The 13064-nt window shown below is 31.5% G+C and overlaps 1 protein-coding gene across 6 annotated transcripts in view; it reads right to left on the bottom strand.

The window, feature by feature from the left end:
• Positions 1–208: 208 nt before the first annotated feature.
• TANK (TRAF family member associated NFKB activator) overlaps positions 209–13064 on the bottom strand; it is a 65174-nt gene continuing 52318 nt past the window's right edge. For 5 of the 6 annotated variants that reach the window (XM_011358621.2, XM_023529796.1, XM_023529795.1 and 2 more), the window contains 4 exons: positions 9804–9880; positions 9063–9178; positions 4493–5073; positions 209–1056 (listed from right to left, as the gene is read on the bottom strand). In XM_011358621.2, coding sequence (XP_011356923.1) covers positions 880–1056; positions 4493–5073; positions 9063–9178; positions 9804–9880 — 951 coding nt within the window. In that variant the 3' untranslated portion in view covers positions 209–879. The remainder of the gene's footprint in view (positions 1057–4492; positions 5074–9062; positions 9179–9803; positions 9881–13064) is intronic. The other variant, XM_011358639.2, reaches the window with a different exon arrangement.

Genomic DNA, 13064 nt, shown 5'->3' on the forward strand with positions numbered 1-13064 from the left:
CAACAAGAATGTGAACATTACTAATATAAATTAATAAATATGGATATAGTCTTTACAGGGTTTTAGATTTGCTCCCATTAAATAGAAATGTTTCTTTAGCAAGTCTAGTTTGAAAAATAATTTAAAAATTCAAAGTGATCTACTTGTAATAAAATATTGCTAGATCTGGTATCACCTTTCTATTAAGTTACTGGAAAGAAAAATTTTATAAACTTCCCCAAAATGTGATTTATTTCTTTTATATTTTTTACTCAGGAACAAAGAACACATTAATGAACACAATATAAGTAACTCTTTGAATACTTCACTCATTTCATCATGTGGCTAAACACAGTAAAAATTAAAAACGTATATTATGTTTAAAAATGTGATGTATTTAAATAATTCTACCAGTGATCTTATCACTGGGCAGCAAATGTTTTAGGTTCAGTATTTATTTAGATGTTTAAGTTGTCTGCTATTCTCTATTACAGGTTTATTCAAAAAGAACATCACCTACAGCATAAATAATCTAACTTTTTAAATGAAAACAAATGAAAAAACTCTATAAACATGGGACATCACCAAATTCAATAGATCTAACTAGAAATCTAAGCAATAAGCTTAGATATTTGAAACAAACATAAATTATGGTTATACAATTCTGTAAGTCACATACATAATTTTGAATTATGATAAACACAACATGAATACAATGAACTAGTTTTGTACAGAATGATCTTTTAAAAGATAATAAAAGTTACAATATAAGTTTAGAAAATTCAAATATCTGAGATTTTTCAGCAAATGATCTTGAACTAAGTTTGTAATCAAGTGTTTATAGTATTACAAACCCAAAATCGTCACACAGAGCTTGGTATGTCTGTTTTCAAATGCTTCTTAAGTCTCCCCATTAAAGTGTGAATTAAGATGCCGAAGGAAATCCCCCATGGATGTAATGGAAGGTGGGAAAACTGCTTGACAGAATTCACATACTCGAGGTATATGCAGTTCTGAGCCTGTGCCACTTAGTACCAATAAGTCACTGCCTTGATTAGGACCGGGCTTCCAAACCGGCTGCAGGAAACAAACAAAAACATTTTGTTATTTGTAAAATCAACTTGCATTAAATTTCAAATTCAAATTTTTTGAATGGGTTATATGCATGTATATATGAAATTCTCTAATATGAAAGAAAGCAAATTACTTTTCCATAGAGTTAGCATGAGACATGACTCGATTCTCTTTTTCATAAAGGGCACAACTAAACTTTGATGAAGAATCACTTAAAATACATATCTATGCACTTTATCTTCACATATTTAAAAATCTTCCAGCTTTAACACCAGCCTATTTTAATACCCGTTATCACAAAGGCAGTAGCTTTGGAATAAGTCAATAATTGAGCGTTTTAAAAAATTAAATCCTATCTTTTCTATTTTACGATAGAATCCTTAAGTTACAGGACCTTTATTTATACATAGTACACTGGACATAGTGTATGTGTACATGCATTTTGCTGAAGAGCTATTTAAATTTCACTACTATTTATAAGTACACAATGAATAAATCATCTAAGAATAGATATTGTTTTGACTTTTTGAAAAGAAGTTTTCTCTTTCAAAGTACTAAAGAAATTCCATTGATCGGGTTTTTGAAACCTTAAATATTTAAATGAATCATTCAACAAAATCTAACATCGATACATTCTTTTGGTTTCTTATTTTTCTCCTGTTACATAGTTTGGACTTCTTTATTCTTTCTTGAGGCTGAATGAAGTGAAACCTGTCAATAGTTGCCCAGTTAAAGAATTACAGAAAATAATAATTCAACAGAATTACTCCTATTATAGGCAGTACATAAATACCTTTAAATAATTGAATTTATTTATTTTTTTTAAATCTAGAAGGGCAAGAAGAAGCATTTAGTTCCATAGTAGGTGCTCAGTAAATATTTGTTGACTGGAATATTTTATTTTCCTAAAATGTTATAAACCAAATAATTTTTTAAATTTGCTTTCTTACCTTGACACAGGTAAATTACCTTGACATAGCTAAATTCTGATACTTTGAGGACAATCACCTCAAAAAGTCAGTTTAAAGAGACACCTTTGTGCTGGTATTATTAATATGCTTTTAAAGTAACGGCCTAATCTAACACTTGATACAGTGTTAGTTTTCATTCTCTTACCCAATCTCTTTCATTCTAGTTAACCAATCATTTACATAAACAGTATACATATTATTAATTGAAGCATTTGGGTTTCACAATATCGCTGTCTTCTTATAAACATTTTTACTGGACAGCTGTGTACAGTTGGTGTAAATATACAAAATCTGTCTAAGTACCGAGATACATTCAAATATCAGTACAGAGGGCTTATAATAACACTGACTCAATTCTTTTTGTGAGAAGTACTAATTTTATTATAAAAAATAGCAATATTTAAAACATATTTTTTGAAATTTGAGATAAAACGATTTTTAGAAAAATATTTCTTTCCTGATAAAAGAAAAGTAGTAATAATTGTGAGTCTAAAAGCAAAAACCTAATTAGTTAACTAGATTAAAATTTTACTGTTTGCAGTTTTAAACAAAAAGTACAACTGATTAATATGTACCACGCTCATGGGAAATTGATATAGATAGAAATAAAGGATTATGTTAAAATAATTCTTAATAAGATCTACAAAATAATAAACAGACTTAGAAGCAACTTAGCTTCTAAATTTGGAGAGCCAATTTTTTTTACTGCCAATTTATCTTCAAAGTCCATATTTATCGTTCTCTATGAGGAGCTATTAGTTCAGATTTGATCTCTTCATAGAATTCAGTTGGGACTCCAATCACTGACTCAGCAAAAATAGGAAAACTATGACACAGAGCAAATATAAGCTGATATATTTTAGATTTTGTAGTGATAAACTGAATGTATTTTAAAAAGTGTTAGGTAATAATGATTGATAAAAAGTAAAAATCTGAAATATGTAACCGCAATTTCACGCCTCTTATCAACAACTCAAGATTTTACATTTATCATATTAGCTTTATTAATACAAATAACACATCAAAGTGTTTTTAAAAACCCATTTTAAGAAATATTCTTTCAATCCTAAACAGGGCCTTCAAAACAAACTAATTTTGCCTTTTCTGCCAAAATATCAATTATCTAACCTTATGCCCCATGTCTTGTGACAGCTCAACACCAATTCTCCAGCATTTTTTAAGCTGAATACTTTTCCATCAAGTTGTAATCACATACCAGCTGTTTCCCTTGCTGTAGCATAGAAAGCAAATGCACAATGCAGGGTGCCATCTACTGAAACATGAATGCACAGACTAACTAGTAAAAGAACAAGGAAGAGACATAATGGAGAAAAAAGTAACAAGCATTAGAACTGATGCACTTCACAGCTCCACGGGCATTCTATTTGCAATAAATGAAATTGCTTAATTTGCTTCATTTAGTAGTAACTATAACTGAGACTATGATGTGAAATAAGGTACAATGTAGAACACAAGTGAGTTTATAATTAAAGCTTATTGTCAAAAATGCCTAGTTTTCCCCACTACTAAAATATATCACAGCTTGACTATTGCCTCCTTTGTATGCTGATTTAAAAGTCTATAGCCTATAAGAGTACTTATAAAGCAAAGGGAATTCATCAAGTTGTTTAAGACAGAGAAATCACGCAAATGTTTGCAAGTTATATAGACATTTACACCAATCTGTATTTTCATGAGTATCTGTTTATTCTAAGAAGTATATATTTTCATTTGCCTTCAGGCATTAAAATTTTTTTTTAAAAGAATCATCCTGTGATAGGACCTGAATAAAAAGGGGTGGTAGGATTTGATTGGGGGACCATGAGTCATCTGCAAGTTTTAGGAATATTAAGCTATTTGATTAAAATCATACATATGCAGAAACAATTTAAAAAATATATTAGGCTGCATGTTCAGTGCCAGATTAGAAACCAAAACCAAAACCAAATCCTACATATCTACGTACTATATAATTGAGAATGTAGTAGAAGTATTAGTTGAAAGACAGGTCACTTATTTTGATAAATAGGAATATACGTGCAATTATTTACTTATGAAAAATCATGCATTCTTATAAAGATGAGCATGATCTACACAAACTTTTTAATAGAAAAATGCCATGTGTTTCACAGTATGAAATTTAATAAAGAATCCTATTATAACACTAATGGTAAGTAAAAGAGCTTTTGAATAAGGGACTAAAAAAGTGACACATGCTAGTTATGGATAAAGCTAACATGTATTTTAAAATGTGACATAAATTTTAAAATACTTTATTATAGAGCTTTACCATATTCATCTTTTATAATTTCATGACATTTATTACAGAATCTTTTATTGAGAGCTTAACTTTGGCTAGTCATTAGTTTAAAAAGGATTTCCGATAAACGTGAAAGAGATGCATAGCTGTGCATGTCTGGTAAAATGTGTGTTCACACATAATATATTTGTTAATGCAAAACAGTTACCTGCTGTGGTCCTCGGATAGCTTTTCCTGGGGAATCAAGAGAAGGAAAAAGTGCATCAGATAGGTCCTGAAGTGGGAATGTATTTCCATATAATGCATTATGGTCTCCAGGTGGCAAACACGGAGCTCTATCCAGAGCTGTCCCGACAGAAGTGTTTACAAGATTTGAAGGTTTTGTTTTGTCAGTTGTTTTAAGGTTTTGTATTGCTGAAGCTATGAGGTCAATTCCCTGAATTTCAAATAAAGTTTCTTCTGTTTTAACAAAGTTTCCTGGGTTGTCTCTAAGTTCCATATTAAATTTATCCTGGCACACAGCCTCAGATGTGGCAGGACCAAGAACATTGGGTCTTTCTGGAGTGCTATGCAAGAAAGTAGAGTCACTGTCCATCGGTGGAAACTTGACATTAAATTTAGAAAGTGATTCAATAGAGGTGTCTTCCTCATCTCGGCCCAGTCCTCTTGGTGTGACAGATGTGATGCATGGTGCACCTCTATTTATATCATCTTCAGCCTGAGGCTTAAAAAGCGCTTCTTGTTTATCTGTTTTATCTGTACACTGTATAGGCATCGAGCATTGTGTTTCTACAGGGAAAAGAACACAAAAGGAAAATAGTCACATTCCAATCATTCTTAACAATCTGAATGTTCGATTAGATTTGGACAGATGAGTATTATTTTTCCTACTGGTTTTTATAGCAACTGAAGACAACTGGGATTTTTACATTTGCTACCATTTTACACAGAAATATTAGCAGTCTTCAGCGGGTGAGCTGGAATGTAGCTTATTAGTTACAGTTTAACTGCTTTGTCTTTTCCCAGGTCTTTTGCTGTAAGCTTTGTATCTTGTTCACAGTTCTACTGCTCTACACGTAAAAAACATTTGCTTGTAGTGTATACATTTAAACATTTTGTCAGTAATGGAAGCTGCAACTGTGAGCTTGCTTAGACAAATAAGTTGTTAAAAGGGAAAATCCTTACTAGGCATATCTATATATAAAACAGGTTATTATCCATATGAATTAGGTCATTTATTTCCTCTAATATCACTGTATGACAAAGTATATCACCAATCAATTTAGCTATTGTCTACTCTCAATAATCTACGTGATGGAGCGGTAGTCGGGGGGTGGGAAAGAAGACAGTGGAGGCAAAAGGAGGATGAAATTTTGGGATGTATGTTTAGAAAACTGTATGTGAATATAAGATTTTCTCATCTTATAGATTAAAAAGGCCTCTAGATAACAGGCAGATCTCAGGTACATACTAGGGCCTCTGTAGCTCATTTATCTAGAAGTCACTTATCCCACAAATCCAGTTCTCTAGAACTTAAGCAAAAGCTAAAAAGTAAGTAAACAGAGCTTCTGAGGAGTCAGAATTAGAGCCATAAGCTTCATAGACATATAAATTTTGCTCTTATTTTCATTTTAGATTTATTCTAATAAGCTTGATGAGGTTAACCAAGCTCATAGCTGGTTAGAAGCAGCAAATTAAAAGGTATGGGTACATATTGCTGAGAGCAGATATACATATCAACAAGAGCTAAAAGCAGGAGAGGAGAGAAGAAAAACAAAAAGGCAGATGTAAGAACTCAGAAAACACCAGTCTAGTGTGGGGCCAACAAGGGCTATATTTCTCAATGCAAACAAAACAACACAAAACAAACACTCAGTGATCAAAGCACTCTCCAAGTTGATGATTCTGAGATATCAGAAAAAGGTCGATTATGTTCCACAATGTTACTTCTAGAAGGCAGTGAGGTTGGAGGTTGGTATTTTCATTAAATGGATAAATGGTAAAAAATTTTTTAAATTAGCTCTCTGAAAAGGTAGTCATCAATGAAGCTGTACATTCACAAATGGAAAATTTAACCAATTTTCATGCCAATTTAGGATATTTTTGCATACAGGATATACAAAGCACCCTGCACAGTCCAGGTTAGTAGGCATTTAACAAATGTCAGTTTCTTTCCCTTCCTCTAGTCTTTGCAGTCTCATGCCACAGCACATTCCAACATGATATTTTTTATTTGGACATGACTGTAGTACAATACAACCAACTTCTTTGGTTCACCCTGTTATATATCTACTGCCTCTCTTTAGTATATAACATCTTCTCCTACTGGATTACAAAAGCCTTGGAATTGCTTTCTTGCCTCTAAATTTATTTCATATTCAATCCATTCTCTACATTGCTTCCCCCCACCCTCCCTTAGTTTTTCTAAAGTACATCTGGTCTTGTTACTTTCCTAATAAAACTTCTTCATGGCTTTCCAAGGCCCTCAGCCCTCAGTCATATAAAACTGTTCATGATTGACTCCTGGTCACCTCTCCATGTTCTTATCTCTCACCATACCTGTTTCACTCTGTCCTCCAACTATAATGAACTTTGTTAGAGCTCTCTAAAATAGCCCTGCTCTCTTATTTTTTGACCTTTGCACATGCTCTGCAGACTGCCTGATGTATACCCTCCTACTACTCTTTGCCTAACTCTTATTTTTCACTTCTTACCTTAAACATGAAGTTTCTCTGGATGGCTCTCTCTGGCTTCCCAAGACTGGTTTAGGCATGATGCATGGATGCTCTGCAGACTAAACACTCTATATTGTATTTGCAAGCATATCTCTCTTTCTTATTAAAGAAGGTTTCTCGAGGTCCTAAACTATGTTTTGTTTTCCATTTATCCCTAGTACCCTTGCCAGTGTCTGGCATATAGAATGCCCTCAATAGATGCATTCTGAATAAATCTGTATTCTCTTCCCTACAGAGCTTAGTGTAATAGTCTACATTTACTAGATAATCTGGGACTAGGAATGGTACAGTAATTGAGAAGAAGCTCAATCTTTAGCAGGATTTCTTTGTACTCTAAGGTTCTTAGGTCCATTAACTCTCAAGTAGTCATTTTCCTGGTAGTAGACTTAAGAATGGCAGGAAATTCTAGGAAACAGTCAGGAAAACCAACTGTTGAGTACCCAATTCTGTAACACCTGAGAAGAAATCTTTTTCCAAAATATTTTTTTCTTTCTTCCCTCTTTTATCTACTACTGTCAGAAGCATAATATTTGATATTTTGGTTTACTTCACTGAAGTCTGTAGCACAACAGAACTAAAACATTTCCAGAATAACGTTGTATTTATTATTTGTGACAGTTATGGTAAAGCTTAAGAATAATGTTAGGAAGCAGTTTCAGTGGGAAAGAAATTGAAGTTAAACACTCAGTGTTCTAGTTGACAGATACATACTCAGATTTAGACCTGTGCAATTTAAAAATGGTCAAAGTATTAAGCCATTGATAACAGGGTAGGGCCAATGAATATATCACCATTCCAATGTTTTGATAAGATGTTGATGTTCAAAAAAGCATGTTTATGAATTCTAGGTGCTACATCTCTATAGCTAGTATATTTTAAGTAAAAATAATTCTTTTACTTCAGAAGTTCTGTCTTTAGTTGGCACAAAAGAGCGATCTCTAATAAAAATGACAAAAATTAAGATGGAAAAATTAGAGCCCTTTTGGAGAGGTAGGAGGAAGGGAGGAGAAGCAATAAATTATGTCTTTCTACAAAGATTGTTTTGTTTTTCCAACACCACATTGTGTTCCTTTTCTGAAAATAAAATGACAGTAGTAAGCAAAAAGTGAATTTACACTATAGAATGACTTTTAAATAGCCTAGATATAAGAGCTATAAGAAATGGAAAGTAATCTTTAATTAAAGGGGTGTTAGCACTGCTGCAACATCTTTCAGAGTGAAAACAGTAAATCACGTCTCTTGGGACTTGTATGCAGAAATATCTCAAGTCACAAGAATAAAGGCAAATTTATCATAAGTGATCAGTTTACCTTCCTTTTGTTTACAGAAGTGCTTAGTAGCCAGATTCAATCCCTAGTATTTTGCTATTTATATTGAACTACTCATGCAAACACCAGAAAGCCAGTCTGGGGTTTTAGGGAAAGGTGGAACTTTTAAAAGACACATTACAACACATGTGTACAACACATGTTCCTTTTAAGTGATTTTTTATACTAATACTAAATTTGTACTTTGTACCTCCAACAGAACTGGCCTTCATGAAACAGGTAATGTTTATTTCTCAAATCAAATTACAAGAATCTATCTGTACTGTTCAATTAACTTTCAGGCAGAAGTTAAAAAAAGCCCTAATGTTATAATTTTACTTAGCTTATATATGGTAGTGCAGCTTCAAGGTTGCTTACTAACATAAATTAATGTTTAATAAGACCCCCAAATAGCAACCGAACGCTTTGAGAGATATATCCTATACTTATTTTGTACGTTTTCCAGGTTGAAACTTCTCATTAAGAAGATTAGTAATTATGTCATTCATTTCAATATATATAGTGCCATATACAATAAAGAGAGAAAAAGCCAATTACATAATATAATACACTACAGAACTTAAACAGCACTTACCGATTATAAGCGGTGTGAGATGCAAGTTGCAGAGCCTTAGCCCTTAATAAGCACTTAGAAATGTTTTCACAATCAAAAAGAAATCAATTTCAACCAATAAATACTACCAATAATATTAATATTACATTAAATCAAACTTACCATTTGCAGTGGCTGGTACATTAAGTTTGCTTAAGTGGTCTTTTTGTGCTTTTGCTAGCATGCGTATTCTATGAAATTCTTCTTTCAGATCCCAGAAAGTCTTCTCTATATAACTGCTAAAAATAAATCAATATTTTAAAATGTAAGGCTATAGCTTCAAATATTTTAAAATCAAAATTAAACTTACATGGCATCTTTTTATTACCACAAAATAATTATTGAAAGGTTTTAACTTTTGTTAAACAAATATTTTAAATTCCTAGAAAACATCCTCTTCAAATATTCTAATGTTTGGAGAACCAGGAGAAAAATGAAAAGTTCTAATACATATATGTAATGCAGACTAGCATATCTACTTATTCATATATCACACTTGTGCTGTCTCATTCTCACATTAGAAATTTCAATGTATTGATTTTTGTTCTCTATAAGCATCTTGAATAGAAAATTAAATATTCCTAACTTAATGGTTTGCATTAAGAGCCATCTGTAAAACAATGTGGTCATAATACTTGGTCTATTGAAATATTAGGTCTTTAGAATCTAGTTTTTAGACCCATCTCTGCTATTAACTGTATGACTTATTTAGGTCATTTTAACATGGAAGAGTTTTAGATTGGTCTCTTCTAGTTCTAAGAAGCTGCTATTTTCTTACAATTGCTAACATTTAAAAATATGTAAATAAGAATATATTTTGATATTTATAATTTTTAGATTTGGTGAAAAAGAACACAGAACTACCTTTCATGGAATAAAGGAATGCCAAGACTCCCTGGCGAAGTTTCTTTTCTAGGAGAAGAAATCTCTTGTCTTCTTTCCTTAAAGATACAAAATGATCACCACTTTAAATTGCTTCTAAACTCAAATGAGAATGGGTTAACAGAAAACACATGGAAAATTTATATTCCTCAATGAAAAATAAGTTTAGGTAGCTTGCAGTTCTATCTATAGATCTATATGTATATAACAATATATATAGATAGAACTATACATCTATATAGATAACTATATATCTATAGATCCATATAGATACGTCTGGAAGCTACCTAAATTTATTTAGATATATTTATGGTACAACAGATTTTTTTTTCTTTAAATGAGAACTATCAGGGGAAAAGGAAAATGAAGGTAGAACAATAAACAATAGGATGAAGACATAAAGTATTTCTGGTAATTTCTTAAGTTACTGTTTCCAATACTGGTAATTCCAAGGAATTTCCTCAAATTTACATATTGATCAAAATTGCTACTCTGATCATCTCAGTAACACCTGATATAACCAGAAACTTTAGGGAGAAAAAAATCGGGTGTGTGTGTGTGTGTGTGTGTACTTCTTTTCCATTATTGGTCTATACATTTAAATCCACGTCTTTGTATTTTGTTATAGTCTTTGCTGAGGAATGCAGCAGTATTAGAGGAAGAAAACCAAGCTACAGCTCCTAAGCATTTAACAAGCATTTTAAAGATACTGTAATTATGTATTTAAGCTACTTTAACACAAGTTCTTGCCTTTCACTCCCACCCTGTGGCTTACATTGGTATTACATTTATTCTGACATTTAAAAGTCAACATTGAAAAACGTGTGATAATCTACTGTATGGTTTAGATTTTTAATATAATCTTCAATCATACATAGAAACCTCTGAGTACCTTATAAAGTTATATGCAAAGATTTTAAGGAGTAATATTATACAATCATAAATTATAATTCAGCCAAAACTGCATAGGTCTTATACAAGTTCAAATTCAAACCAGTGGACATTTATATTTAGTGACTTTTTAGATTTTATTCAATTAAGGTCATTGTATCTATTATTAAAATGAGTGATTTTTACCTTACTGTTTCTTATTATCTCAGTACATCTTTTAATCTTGCTTTTTGAAAAGTTCTTTCAAGTTCTTAGGAATCTATTTGTCCTTTAAGAAAAAGACTTGATGATTTTTGTTTGCTTTTCTTTAAATTAATCTTTTCCAGTTTAATTCAGTTTATTGCTCTACTTTTTCCAGCTTTTTCTAATTAATGTAGCTTTTCTAACTTTTCTGATATACATTCTAACATAATATGGTATTTTCTAAATACCAGTGTTTGGTTAACATTTCTAAAATAGAGTATTACTTTAGAGTAATTAGTTAAAATCTTGGCAACTCGAACAATTTGTGATATTATATATTATGTTGTCAGGTTGAGGTAAAATAAAGATCATTTGCTGCTGCATACTTTGACAAACATTGAGGCCATGCCTTCTGGATTAAAACTGCTTTATTGGTCTTAATAAAGCAGTCACATCAGAAGACATTTTCACATTCACAGTTTGTTTTTAAAAGTGGCAGACAAAGTTGTTTTTTTTTTTTTTTGACAAAGTTTTTATTTAGTGTTATGTGCAATTAGAACACTCAATGGCTTTTAGTGTAGACTAGGAAGAAAGGCAACATTTTAAACTTAGCCAACCATTCAGGATACTACAAAAGTATGAAAACAAACCTTTAAAAGATTATATTGTCTCTCTAAAAAAAAAAAAAATCAGAGGTAATACTAAGAGACTAGAAACATTTGACAATTTAATATGTTAAACAAATCATAACAAAATAATTAAATGAATGATTAATCTTGTAAAAATTACTACTAGAAATTCTCAATATGAAAAATTTTATTAGGAGCTAGAAGGAACCAAAAAAAGGAAGTACTCTGTAATTTTAGCCTAAAAATGAAGACAGTTACAGAAAGTAATAAAGACTTTCAATTTTCAAAGCACTGATTTTGACATAAACTAGGAATGACCGTTTCTGATATTAAAGAAGCTTTGAAAACTAAGTGGGGTGGGCAGAGTAGGTGAAGGAAAAGGTAGAAAAAGAATGATAAACCTTTGTTTGGCTTAGCAAATAACGGATGTCAACTTATTTCTGTGATATTTAGATTTGATTACTGGTATGGGTAAATTTATCTGGAAAAGGTTCCTCGGGTGTACTGGCAGGGGGTAAAGGAAATACTTATTGAGGAATATCTAAGGTCTTCAGCTTCTTTGGGGTTAGATATATAGCTCTGCTTACTATTTTTTTGTGTGTTATTATTATTGAAGAAAAGTATTACTGAACGTACGAATACACTACACCTTACGTCCCCAGCATCCCAAGAAAAAATTCAGAAAGGGACCTTTTAACATGTTAGGTCCAAAAAAAAAAAAAGACAAGCAGTTCTCTGACATTTTGAAGTAGGATTTTTCTAGAATGGCTGTAGCATGTTAATGCTATTTTCCATTACAGCAATCTGACACAACTTTCTGAAAATGATCATTTTTTCAAAGGATTTAGGGTTAGTATAATTAATGGCAACTCCAACACTTCCCAGAAACCCAAACTTTCTTTTCAATGCTAAATATCTTAAAGACAATTATTCAGTTTGTTGAGCATCCCAGAGTGTAAGTAAACATTAGAAGCAAATAACTTATATTTTTCTTTCTATTCTCAAATATTATCCTGGTGGACCCTACACTACAGGGAGTTGAAGTTATTGCAACTTCAATAAGAAAGCAAAGGAACTTTGAATATTTTAATTTAGGATATTTTAAACATTAAATCATTCAACAAATGAATTTATCTTGAGGTACTAAAACTTAAAATACTTAACATTATAAACTGTTCCAAGTACTAGTTTGGAAATGCTGAACTTGTGGAATGAATACTGAAATAAGAGTTTTTTACACGTCGTACTTTTCATTTACACTTCTAGTACGGCACTGGATAAATCATTCAACTAAATCATTAAGATAAATTCACTTGAAACAGTTGGAAGATGTTGTGAAATGATTCCTTATATTTCCTTTTATGTGAAATTGGGAGAATTTTGTTTTAGTATATGTAAATCAATTTAAGCTTAATATATGTAAATCAATTTACCCATCTCATAGACGGGTATTATATAAAAAAATATGTTCAAGTGCTATCTGAATAAGCAATGCTATTTAAGAAGACAAAACAAAAAGTGGAAAATATTAGTCCAAAGC

Source organism: Pteropus vampyrus, unplaced genomic scaffold, assembly GCF_000151845.1.
Source record: "Pteropus vampyrus isolate Shadow unplaced genomic scaffold, Pvam_2.0 Scaffold2, whole genome shotgun sequence".
In the NCBI taxonomy this organism is placed as follows: domain Eukaryota; kingdom Metazoa; phylum Chordata; class Mammalia; order Chiroptera; family Pteropodidae; genus Pteropus; species Pteropus vampyrus.